The 12,742-nt window shown below is 41.2% G+C and overlaps 1 protein-coding gene across 1 annotated transcript; it reads left to right on the top strand.

Annotated features, from left to right (window-relative positions):
* The first annotated feature begins 10,364 nt into the window (after window positions 1-10,364).
* Window positions 10,365-11,937, top strand: LOC122697843 (melanoma-associated antigen B1-like). Its single transcript, XM_043908838.1, has one exon. The coding sequence runs from the start codon at window positions 10,428-10,430 to the stop codon at window positions 11,439-11,441; it is 1,014 nt and encodes a 337-aa protein (XP_043764773.1). The 5' UTR covers window positions 10,365-10,427; the 3' UTR covers window positions 11,442-11,937.
* Window positions 11,938-12,742: the final 805 nt, after the last annotated feature.

Below are 12,742 nucleotides of genomic sequence, written 5' to 3'. Positions count from 1 at the left end.
AGAGGAGCCTGGTTACAGTCCATGGGGTCGCAGAATCAGACATGACTGGGCACACACAGACACACATGTTTTATTCAAACTACGAAGAAAATAAAAGCATGTTCAGACTCTAAAATGAGACAGATTTAGGCTCTCATCTTAGGCTTAGATTCTTAGCCTCTCTGAGCTTTAGTTTCTTCATCTATAAAATGGGAATGATAATATTTAATTCCTAATTGACAATATGGTTTAGAAATAATGTAGAGAGCAGCACAGAGTATACACACATCGACATGACCAATCAAGTCCTGGGATAAAGTGGAGCACTGTGCCAGGACTTCTGCATCCCACTGGGTAAACTTTGGCCAGAAACTGTCTTAGCTTCTGTTGGCCATTGCCTTCTTATCCAAACTCTTTCACTAGGCTGTATTTAAATTCTTGAAACTTGACATCATTTTAATGTTGAAATACTTCTTAAAAATAAACTTCAGCCCAGGAAGAAGCAGACTCGTGAGCTAATGAGATGATGTTTGTAACTAGAGAGTTAAGAAGAAAAGCCAATTCTCTGCTAATGTTAAGGTGTAGCTTCAAAGCACGGGAGACATGTAGGAGAAATCAATGAGGAAAAGCCTGATGGAAAGAGGCAATCATTCATGGACATGCAAAAATCAAATTATTTTCCTTAATTGTATATTCACAGAAGTCTTTCCTCTGATATTAAAATTATTCCTCCCAGTGGATAAATACATTTCTGTAAAACTATGAATCATGATTTTTTTTTCTATATTTACTAATATACTGAAGTCTTTTTGACTTATAAAGAGGACCAACTGTCCTTATCCAGAGATTTTTTTAAGTTATGATTTAATGTTAAATAAACAGTTCCTTTAAAAAATAAAAAAAATTTTTTTGGCCATGCTGTGTGTCTCACGTGACCTCAGTTACCCGACCAAGGACCGAGTCTGGGCCACGCAGGTGAAAGCTTGGAATCTTAACCAATGGGCCACCAGGGAACTCCCAAACAGTGCTTTTTTCTTTCAATCAGAGAAGGAAAACCTTCAAGTTTAAAATGATAAATGATGCATTTTTCCCTATAAGTATTCAGAATAGGAGGATTTGCCAATTTAGCAGGAGGTATTCTACAAAAAATTTATGTTTGTGCATCTTGCATTGAGTTAAAATGCTTTGGGAGTAAAATGTTCAAATACAGATGATGCTGAGAAGTCATTTCACCTTAAAAAATATTAATACTCAGTGTTGCCAAAGACATAGTGAAGTGGGCCTTCTTGAACTTTGCTAGTAGAGTGTAACTTGGGAATATTTCTGGAAAGCAATTTGTTAGTATATACTAAGTCCTCCAAATTTTATAGTCTTTGACCTTATACTTTTGCCAGGACTATTTCCTTAAAAACTCTCAGAGAAATGGCCTCGATCAATAGGAAACACCCTTCCCTCCTCAAAAGTCTAGATCCCAGTTCACAGAATAAATGTGCCTGATTATTTATCAAGTATTTCTGATAACAGTGAAAAAGTAAGTCATCCACACATTCCTTGACAGAGAAATGATGAAGTAAATTACTGTGCAGTTATTGTGGAAGATAAACTCATTAAAAGTATGTTTACCAAGATCTCTATGAAAAGAAAATGCTCACAAGGTTACATTAAATGAAAAAAGCAGTATGTAAGGGGTACAAAATTATCTCAGCTTTGCAAAGTATATATGAATAAAGCTATAGGAATTAAATAAACCAAAATACTATTAAGTGGTAATTTTTAGGTTGTGGGATTCTTAATGCTTTTCTCTGTGGTTCCAGTTTTTCTACAATGAGTATTATTACCATTATAACAAAAACCAAAAAGTTATTTTAAAAAATTTCAAGATGGTAGCATATTTCTATGTTGGTTATATATGAATTGACTCTTGTGTAGGGAGAAAGAAATATTAAATGCGTGAGTATGATACACCATTTTCAGTTCCTCAAAGCAGGGATAAAACAGCATTTTCTCAGAAAGGATTTGTGCAGCCTACATTCCTATTAAATTGTATCATTTCACTGTATTTAGAGAATGTCAGTACATGGGTTAAACAAAAGTCATGTTTTCATATTGGTATATAAAGTGACATAAATCTCTAGTCTCTTGGGAGAGCATGCAATTTGTAATGCCTATTATTTTTATGTTATTAAACCCATCTCTGTTAATAAGATCTATAATTACTAAGCAGAAAGCATAATGAAGTTGGCTGATTATAAACGGAGGAGAAGCCAAGTGTTTCAAACCCTCTGACATTTTCTGGTGATGGCCATTGACTACAGCACTGTTGTTTAAAGTAATTTTACTGAGAAAGGAATGTTTAGAGAACATTAATTGATGAGCTTATATTGCTTAAGAGCTTTACATTTCTGAATTTGGATCTCCCTTTGTCTTGCTTCCTTTCTCTCTCCCTCCTTCCTTGTCATCCCCTACTGTTCAGAATTCTGAGTGGGAATGGGGTAAAGTAGGAATATCCTAAAATAAAGATGTCAGGTTGGACTTAAAGGGCTGAGGGCTGAAGTCTGGGGACCCCTAAACTGGGTCTCCCTACAGAGAAACCCCCTACTGGTGGGGCTCTGTTGGACTTTTAGGAAGCTTTTTGCTGGGTGTGACTCTCTCACATTAAGTAAATGATGACTTTATAGAGTTTTGCTATTTACGCATTTCTATTTGAAATGCAGTCTAATGTTCTTATTAAGAAAAGGAAAAGGCCCTATCTTGTATTCTTAAACCTTTGGAGCTTTTTATTTTGAAATCAATCAAATCAACAATGTGTAGACCCTGTGAGTTTCTTATCCCTTATTCCTTTACATAGAAATCAAATGTGTGTGTGCTAAGTCGATTCAGTAGTGTCTGACTCTTTATGACCCTGTGGACTATAGCCTGCTATGCTCCTCTGTCCATAGCATTCTCCAGGCAAGAATGCTGGAGTGGGTGGCTATGCTCTCCTCCATAGAATTCATATGGAATAGTGGAATTCTTAGTGGCATCTATAGTGGTGTCTCTTCTCATATATTAATACAAAATCATATTTATGCCTCTGTCAGTTCCCTAGACAAGATTTCACCCTGCGAAGCTTAAAAATTTGAATCCAACAATATACACCTCTGCTGTTTTTGTTTAATTAATATCTAATTTGACAAATATGTTTCATGAGTGACATTTCAAATGATTTGAGGATAAACATAAAAAGGGTCATTTTTATGGGGATACGTATGACAGGTGGAGAAGGAAATGGCAACCCACTCCAGTGTTCTTGCCTGGAGAATCCCAGGGACAGAGGAGCCTGGTGGGCTGCCGTCTACGTGGTCGCACAGAGTCGGACACGACTGAATCGACTTAGCAGCAGCAGCAGCACGCATGACAGGAGGCAGGGACACAGCCAAGAAATATATGTGACTATATCTCATATTTATGAATTCCACTCAAGCAGGAATTATTTTGAGAAAAACAGAATTTAATTGCTGCTGCTGCTGCTGCTAAGCCGCATCAGTCGTGTCCCATGCTATGCGACCCTAATAGACGGCAGCCCACCACGCTCCTCTGTCCCTGGGATTCTCCAGGCAAGAATACTGGAGCTACTATTGTGTTATTAAGCTAGTGTCTTAGCTTTAAACCCACGCTTCCATTCTTTTTTTGAAGTGTAGTTGATGTATACTACTATATTAGTTTCATATGTACAACAAAGTATGACAGTGACCCCACAGTTGAATACATTATAAAATGCTCACCATGACAAGTCCAGTAGCAATTGGTCACTATACAGAATCATTGTAGTATTATTGACTATATCCCTTATGCTGTATATTATACCCCATGTAATATACGGCTTATCTATTGTATCACGGGGAGTTTGCGTCTCTTAATCCCCTCTAGCTCTTTCGCCCAACCTCCCACGCCCACCTCCACTCCTCTGGCCACCACCAGCTTACTCTCTGTATCTAGTAGCCTGTTTCTGCTTTGTGATGCTGTGATCTACAGACCGCTTTGTCCTTGACGGACTGGCTCCTTTTGACTCTGCCAGTGGGCAATGGAGGGACAGGACGAGGCTGGGGAGGACGAGGAGACGTTCCCCTTCCTGTTTGGTTCCGCTTCCGTCAGGGTCACCGTAGCAACACTACTTCACTCCCGCAGCAGAAGCTCCTTCCAGAAGCCACAGTTGAGTCCAGATGATTCTAGTTTACTGGTTTTCTAAACCTTGGAGAACCAGCCTTATCATGTTCTTTTGGAGACATGACCTCCGTCAACAGGGAATCCCCCTCCTTCCCTCACGGGTCTGGGTCACAGCTCCCTGTGGACCCTCTCCCAAAGTTCTGCATTATCTCAACAGCTACTCTTCCTTCCAAGGCCTGAATTCTAGTCTGAGGGACCCACTCTGCAACCTTCTGAGTTTAAATCATTCTGACCTTTTTCTTTAACTCCTCAGTCAGTCCCAGGGTTAGCAGCTGTACCCTGTGGATGCCATCACCATGATATCTGACTCTTTTTGCTTTTTGGTTCTCCAGTATCTGGCTAATAACGCTTTCCATTGCATTTTCTCTGTTAAAATAACTGGTGTGATTTCTGTCTTCTTTCTGGATCCTCAGGATATACAGCTTTTTAAAATAGAAAGAGTGGAGTCAATGTTGTCCTCATGAAACACACAAGGCTGGTTGCTGATTACTTCCTGCAGATAAAAAAATTACTTCTTCGTTTCTAGCTCAGAGACTTTTCCTAATGCTCAACTGACTGGGCTACATAGAAACGAATTTAGAAATACACATATTTAATCTGCCTTCTAACTGATTTTAAAAACTTGCTGTATGTGCTCAGTCGCTCAATCATGTCTGATTCTTTGTGACCCCATGAACTGTAGCCCACCAGGCTCCTCTGTCCTTAGAATGTTCCAGGCAAGAATACTGAGTAGGTTGCCATTTCCTTCTTCAGGAGATCTTCCCAACCCAGGGATCGAACCCATGTCTCTTGCGTCTCCTGTATTGGCAAGGGGACTCTACCATTAGTATCCTGAAGTGGATGCCCCCAGATTCATAGAATCTGCCTGCAATGAAGGAGACAGGGATTCAATCCCTGGGTCAGGAAGATCTCCTGGAGAAGGGAATGGCAACCTACTCAAGTATTCTTGCCTGGAAAATCCCATGGACAGAGAAGCCTGACAAGCTATAGTTCATGGGGTCTCAAAGAGCTGGAAACAACTTCGTGATTAAAAACCAAACAGAAAAATGTGAGCCACATACACAATTGAATATTTTCTAGTAGCATATTTCAAACATAGTATATCAAAATATTACCATCTTGTCATGTAATCAACATAAAATTACTGAGATCTTGTCAAAGACTGAGTGTTTGTGTTCCTTCCAAAACTCATACGGTGAAACCTAATCCCCAGTGTGACGGTATCTGAAGGTGGCACCTTTGGGAGGTCTTACATCATGAGAGTGGAGCCCTCATGAACAGGATTAAGGCCCTTTAAAAGAGACCCCGGAGAGCTCATTGTCCTTTTCGCCATGTGAGGACACAGGAAGGAGATGGCTATCTATGAAGCAGGAAGCAGGCCTTTACCAGACATTGAACCTGCCGGCACCTTCATCCTGGACTTCCCAGTCTCCAGAACTGTAAGAAATAAATTCCTGTTGTTTATAAGTCACCTAGGCTATTGTATTTTTGTTACAGTAGCACAAACAGACTAAGACAGATACTTCATATTTTTTTTTTCATGTGAAGTCTTCAAAATCTGGTATGTATTTCATATATAGAGAGCCTCTCAGTTTGAACTAGTAATACTTCAAGTGCTCAGCAGACATATATGGTTAGTGGCTATGACATTTGATAGTACAGGTATAGATTTGTATCTAAGTGGGACTAGAAAGTACACAGTCTTTTTTGTCTAGCTTCTTTCACTCAGCATAATTATGTTGAAATGTACCCATGCTTTAGTGTGTATCAGTCGTTTGTTCCTTTTCATTGCTATGTAATATTCTGTTGTTTGAAAATGACACAAATCATTTATCCTTTCCCCTGCTGATGGACATTTATTTCTCCCCCTCCAAGGTTTTGGCTATTATAAATAACTCTGCTATGAATCTTCTTGTTCAATTCTTTGTGTGAACATATATTTTCATTTCTCTAGTGAATTTACCTAGGATTAAGATGCCTGGTTCATACAGTGTATGTACAGCTTTTTATAAAATTGTCAAACTGTTTTCCATGGTGGCTATACCATTTACCATTCCCATTAGCAATTTACAAAGTTTCAATGTTTTATATATCCTCTAATATTTGGTACTGGCAGTCTTCTTAACTTTAGTCATTCTACTGGATATACAATGATAGCATTGTGATTTCAATTTTCATTTCCATAATGATTATGTTGAGCACCTTTTCATTTATTATTTGTCTTTCATAGATCTTTTTCAGTAATGTCTGTACAAACTGTTTGTCAATTTTTTATTAGGTAACTTGTCTTCTTATTGCTGTAAGATCTATTTATATATTTATAAATTCTAGATATCAGTCTTTTCAAATATGTTTTGCAGATGTTTCCCTCCAATCTATGGCTTGCTCTTTCATTTTCATGGCATTTTGAAAAGCAAAAACTTTAACTTTGGATTATTGACTTTAACAGTTTGTGCTTTTTCTATATCTTATTTAAAAAATCTTTGCCAAGCCCAGAGTTGCTAAATTCTTCTACATATTCCTTTAGAAGTTTTGTAATGTTGATTCTTACATTTAAGACAAGGATATGTATTCAAATTAAGTCTGAGTTAATTTTTGTATACTTTATGAGATAAAGATTGAGGTTCTTTTTCTTTTTTTTAATGATTATCCAATTGTCCCAAAATCATTTGCTGAAAAGATTATCTTTACTCCCACTGCATTACCTTGGAATCTTTGTTAAAAAATATTTTGGCCGCAGATGTGTAGAATTATTCCTGGAGATTCTGTTCTGTTCCATTGATCTTTTGTCTCTATACCACACTATCTTGATTACTACAGCTTAATCATTAAGTCTTGAAATCAAGTAGAAAGTTCTTCAGCTTTTTCTTTTTTTAATTGCTTTGGCTACTATAGTTGCCTTGCATTTCCATGTAAATTTCAGAGTTAGTCAAGTTTTAAAAAAATAAAGCCTAGTGGGATTTTGACTGATATTGCATTTATTCTACAGATCCATTTGGGTGATGGCAAAAGACATTCTTACTTTGTTATATTAAAATGCATTGGTTATCTTGAACTGTGAATAGATTTCACCCACACATGACTTTGTAAACATCTTGCATTGGTCATTTGAAAAATATTGGTTCACATGGTCATGCAGATCTTCCAAATGCTAGCATATTTTTTATACAATATATTCATAAAACATAATTCTTTAATAATTCCACCAATTTCATCAGAAAAGTCTGTAAGTACCAGGAAGCTGTCAAGCTCTTATCACTGGCAGATACATGCTTTCCAAAACTTCAAAATTTTGCTGGAAAGCATGAATTTTATCACTGGCAACAAGCATTTGCAGTTGTTTTCCTTGAAGTAACAGGCTCCCTTGTTAGACACTAGAAAATATCTGTCAGATACCCGAGTCTGATAATCCTAGTTTGTCTGTCAGTCATTCTTTCAAATAAAAGTGGTGTTCTATGAAAAAAAAAAAAAAAAAAAAAAAACAACTAAAAACCTGGCTAGCTCAGCTTGCAACTCAAACAAAGGTGCTTTTTCTTGTGACAACCCTTGTAAGCTGATCTCCAGCTGAAGTGTTTTAGTTGTACTTCTCATTTCATCATGTAGAATAGTAAAAAGCTGTGTATGCAATGGCTGAGATTGAATAAAATCAGTATATTTTACTGCCTCGTCAAGGACAGTAAGTGCAACTCACTATGTTGTTGTTGGCAGTGTGTGGTGGCGAAGATGGAGAATTACAACGATGCCCAGTGTAACTTGGTGTCGCTACTTTATGTTAAGATACCAGGGGTTTTACTTACTGTTGCTTTTGCACTATTGTCACCAATATCAACACGGTGAAAAAAGCAATAACATTCCAGTGTTATTATGAAAAAAAAAAAAAGTAGTTTTGACCTTGTGGACTCCCTGTGATAATTTAGGCAACTCTCTCCCTTCCGGGGTTCCTTGGACCATTAAGGACCATTAAGGGCACAAAAGGGCAACAAGTATGGATGTGCCGGGAGGCTTTGCTGAGGGTGAGGCCTGTGCCCACGGACACACGTGGAAGAAGAGGCATGTCGCACAGACCAAGGGAGCAAAGGCACAAGGTGGGAGGAGCAGGTCTCCTCTCCCGAGTTTTGGTCAAGCAAAGGGCAGGGGCCTGAGCTAAGGTGCAATGGACGCAGAGGGGCTGGCCTGCGTGAGAGCTGACCCCATCCTCCAGCTGATGGATCGCTCCTGGCGGTCTCCTAGCAGGCGTGGCACAGTTAGGGTCAGCAGTCAGCTCCCGCGCTCTGGCAGCACTGTGGTGAAAGGATGTGGGAGGTCTACGCTGGAGAGAGGGAGCTCGCCTAAGAACCTGGGCTCCGTCAAGGTAAGAGATGGTTTAGCAGAACAGATGGTCAACTAATTAAACACTCAACCCCCCACCTCCTCATTAATTCAGTCAGAACATTCTAATGAGTGTGTTTGCTCAGGAGACACGACTATATATCCCCCTCTAATTTGTGGATTCGGACTTGACAATAAAGAAGAAAAGCAGCCTCACAAAGCAGACTTGCTGTTTCTATGAGCTGTGTCCTTCCAGGCCCTTCCAGAAATTCCCACTGTCTCTGTTTAGTTTAATCACTTCCTGTAAACTAGGGAAGGGAAAGCAAAGGGCAGGGGTAGAAGTGGGTTTACAAGCCACAGTTAATTGTTTCCCGAATGAGCGTAACTGGGATGCTATTGTAGAGGTCCGAGGTCACAGAATTAATTTTTTTTCTTGCTTTCATTACAATGTGTATATTTCTGTGTCTAGGCAAGGGCACACACATGTGCTTGAGTCCATATACAGCATTCATTTGCACATTTTAACCCTGCTTTTCTCGGCCGCTCCCTCGTCCAAATCTCTGTTAGCTCTTCTCGACTTCTCCAATGACTGCTCACTAGTCTTAACCCATTAAGACTGACCTCTTACAATCCATTTTATATACTACATCCATAGTGATCTTTTAAAGATATAAATCAGATTATATCATTTGCCTGCTTACAATCCTCTAGTGACATCCTGTCCCACATAAGGAAAAATTCAAAATACATATGGTTCGTTCCTCAAGGCCCTGCCTACCTGCCTCCAGCTGGCCTCTCTGACCACTTCTCTCCCGTCACAAATTGCCTGGCTCATCATGATCTCATCACCCTGGCTTTGGCGGGTTTCTGTCTTGGGCCCTTCACACCCGCTGTTGTCTCCACAGGGCATGTCATCCCCCTGAAGCTGTCCGTGTCCCTCTAGGTCCTAACAGATCAGAGGAAGCCCCTCTTCTGATCACCCACCTGGTGTAGCCTCTCGGTCACTCCCACCAGTTCACTCTGTTTATTTACATCACAGTCTTTAGCTGCGCTAGTACCTGCAACACCGCCTGGCACACAGTAGGTTCTCAATAAGTATTTGTGGAATAAGTGGATAATTAATCATAGATAAGTTTTTCTTTTCATGTTTGCTTTTTATAGTTCCACGAAGTTGTAATACAAATGATCTAATATTGATGATCTGTTTAGAGCCACCCTTCGGTTGCCAAGTTTTTAAACATTTTTTTAATTTGGCTGCACCAGGTCTTAGTTGTGGCACATGGGATGTTTGTTGCAGAACGTGGTATCTAGTTCCCTGACCAGGGATTGAACCCAGGCCCCCTGCACTGGGAGCGTGGAATCTTAGCCACTGGACTACCAGGGAAGTCCATAATGCCAAGTTTTTTTGTTTGTTTTTTTCTTTTTTTGCTTTGGTCAGGGTTTTATTCCTTTTAAAAACAAGAAGTGGAAATTCAAAAGTATTTAGAAGGTAGATGGCTTTCTCTTAAGCAGCTAAAGGTATTTGTCATGGTTGTTAAACAAGAGAATTTACCAGGATATTTATGGAGAAAGCCAATGTTTCCATCTTTAGTGAAAGAGTGAAAGAATAAAATATAAAAATTTTACCATGTGGAGGACACAATCATATAAATAAATTATTATGAAATGTAACAAATATTGTAATCGAGACACAGAGCACCATGGGAATACAGTGGTAGGAAGTACTTGCTGTGCCTCAGGAAGTTGGGGAAAACTTCAGAGAGGAGATGGCAATTGATTACGGGTCATGAAAGATGAAGGATTTTCTAAGTAGAAAAGAGAGAGAGAGCGTCTGTTCAGCGGAGGTCGAGTGTTACCGGACTCGTCCAGAGCCAAGGTTGAAGCATCACCTACTTGCCTGCCCGGTCCCCTGCCCGCTGCGCCTGCTGATAGTCATGCCTCGGGGACAGAAGAGCAAGCTCCGTGCGCGTGAGAAACGCCGCCAAGCACGCATGGAGACCAAGGATCTTGGGGATGCTCAGGCTGCTGCCTCCCCCACCCCTACTTCTGGGAGTACACCCCCGGGCTCCCCCACTGCTGGTGCGGGCCAGAATCCTCAGGGAGCTGCAGCCACTAGCTCTCCTGTTGCAGGGGCTTCACACCCACGATCTAAAGCACGTGCCAGGCACCAAGCTAAGCAACGTAGAAATTCTTCCCAGGTCTCAACCTTTTCTAAGCCCGCTCCTCCAGATCCTGTGACCAAGAAGGCAGGGGTGTTGATGCATTTCATGCTAGAGAAGTTTAAGATGCAACAGCCCATTAGGAAGATAGATATGCTGAAGATTGTCCACAAAATGTTCAAGGCACACTTCCCCGAAATCCTGAAGAAAGCCGCTGAGCGCATCGAGCTGGTATTTGGCCTTGAATTGAAGGAAGTCAAGCCGAATGGTTACTCCTATACCCTGGTCTGCAAGGAGGACCTTGCCAAAGATGGGGTGCTGGGCAGTACCTTGGAGGTGCCGAAGAATGGGCTTCTGATGCCTCTGCTGGGTGTGATCTTCCTGAATGGCAATTCCGCCTCTGAGGCAGAGGTCTGGGAGTTCCTGAATGTTCTGGGCATCTATGATGGGAATACGCACATAATCTTTGGGGAGCCCAGGAAGTTCATCACTGAAGAGTTGGTGCAGGAGAAGTACCTGGTATATCGTCAGATTCCTAACAGCGATCCCCCGAGCTATGAGTTTGTGTGGGGCCCAAGAGCCCACGCTGAAACAACCAAGATGAAGGTGCTGGAGTTTGTGGCCAAGATCAATAGTACCGTCCCCAGTGCTTTCCCATTCCATTATGAAGAGGCTTTGAGAGATGAGGAAGAGAGAGCCAAAGCCATATCTGCAGCCAGGGCTCGTGGTGCTGCTAAGGCCATTGCCTGCTCCAAGGTCCCACCCAGCAATCCGTCCAGCCTCCAGTGAGGTCTCAGGCAGCGTCTTCGCTTTGTTTGACCAATACCGCCAACCTTTTTATTAGTGAGAGGATAAAGTGTGGCTGGAAAGGTCATAATATATTTTTTGTGCTCCTGTTTTACCCTGTTACCTTTCAAATGTTGTTTCTTTCCCTAGAATGTTTGTTTAGATTCAGAATCCAAGTTTACAAATGACACAGATCACACATTTGTTGTCTGTCAGATCTAAGAGTAAGAGTTTTGGCACTGTGTAGTACAATTCGAAAAATCCTTGCATTTTTTGGGGATCCAGAACAAGATAACATAGCTTTGGAATAGGAATTTTCTTAGAAATGTGAAAGAATGCTGTGGTTTTAAAACAGATGATAACGATGTAAGCTGTAGTCAAGTTTTGATTTATGTTATTCACCTTTGTCTTTCTCTTTCTAACATTTGGCAGTACCCTTAGCGATACACTTAGATGTTCTTAGCTTATTCAAGAATGCTGATAAAATTAATAAGAAACTACAAAAAAAAAAAAAAGAAAAGAGAGAGAAAGACATTAAAGGCACAAGGAACAGCAGACAGAAAGTCCAATGTGTAGAAGAACAAGGTCTGGGGAATTCCGTATTAAAGAGAGATGGTCTTTTTTTTCCTTCAATGATCCACAAATCAAGCGTTTGGGCTCAAAGGGGAACCTCCCCACCAGCAGCATTCCCTGAACTGTTTTGAAACTATTTAGAATTCCCTGGTGGCTCTGATGGTAAAGAATCCACCTGCAATGCGGGAGACCTGGGTTCGATCCCTGGGTTGGGAAGATCCGCTGGAGGAGGGAAAGGCTACCCACTCCAGTACTCTCGCCTGAAGAATCTCTGTGGACAGAGAAGCCTGGCGGGCTACAGTCCATGGGGTCACAAAGAGTCAGTCACGACTGAGCGACTAAGCCTACAGCACGGAAAGCAGTGCGGGCTTCCAGGTGGCGCTAGTGGTAAAGAAAGCCTACGTGCAGGAGACACAGGAGACTCAGGTTTGATCCCTGGAGTAGGGAAGGATAACCCTCTCTAGTATTCTTGCCCGGAAAATCCCACGGACAGAGGAGCCTGGCGGGCTACTCCCAGAGTCCATGGGGTGCAAACAGTTGGACAAGACGAGTGACTGAGCCCACACACAGCTCGGGAAGCAGTGGGGTCACTGTTCTCCTAAGGAAGTCTTGTCAATGCATACAAGAGTAAACAGCCTCCTGGGTGGAGAAGGCCTGGGGGCTCCAAGTGGTTCCTGACATCTGCTCCCTCGCTATGTAGACTGATGGCCCACTTTAGGACCCCGGAGCTT

The sequence above is a fragment of the Cervus elaphus genome, chromosome 7, assembly GCF_910594005.1.
Source record: "Cervus elaphus chromosome 7, mCerEla1.1, whole genome shotgun sequence".
Lineage (NCBI taxonomy): Eukaryota > Metazoa > Chordata > Mammalia > Artiodactyla > Cervidae > Cervus > Cervus elaphus.
Note: the sequence above shows the minus strand (reverse complement) of the source record. Positions and strands in the feature narration are given on the sequence as shown.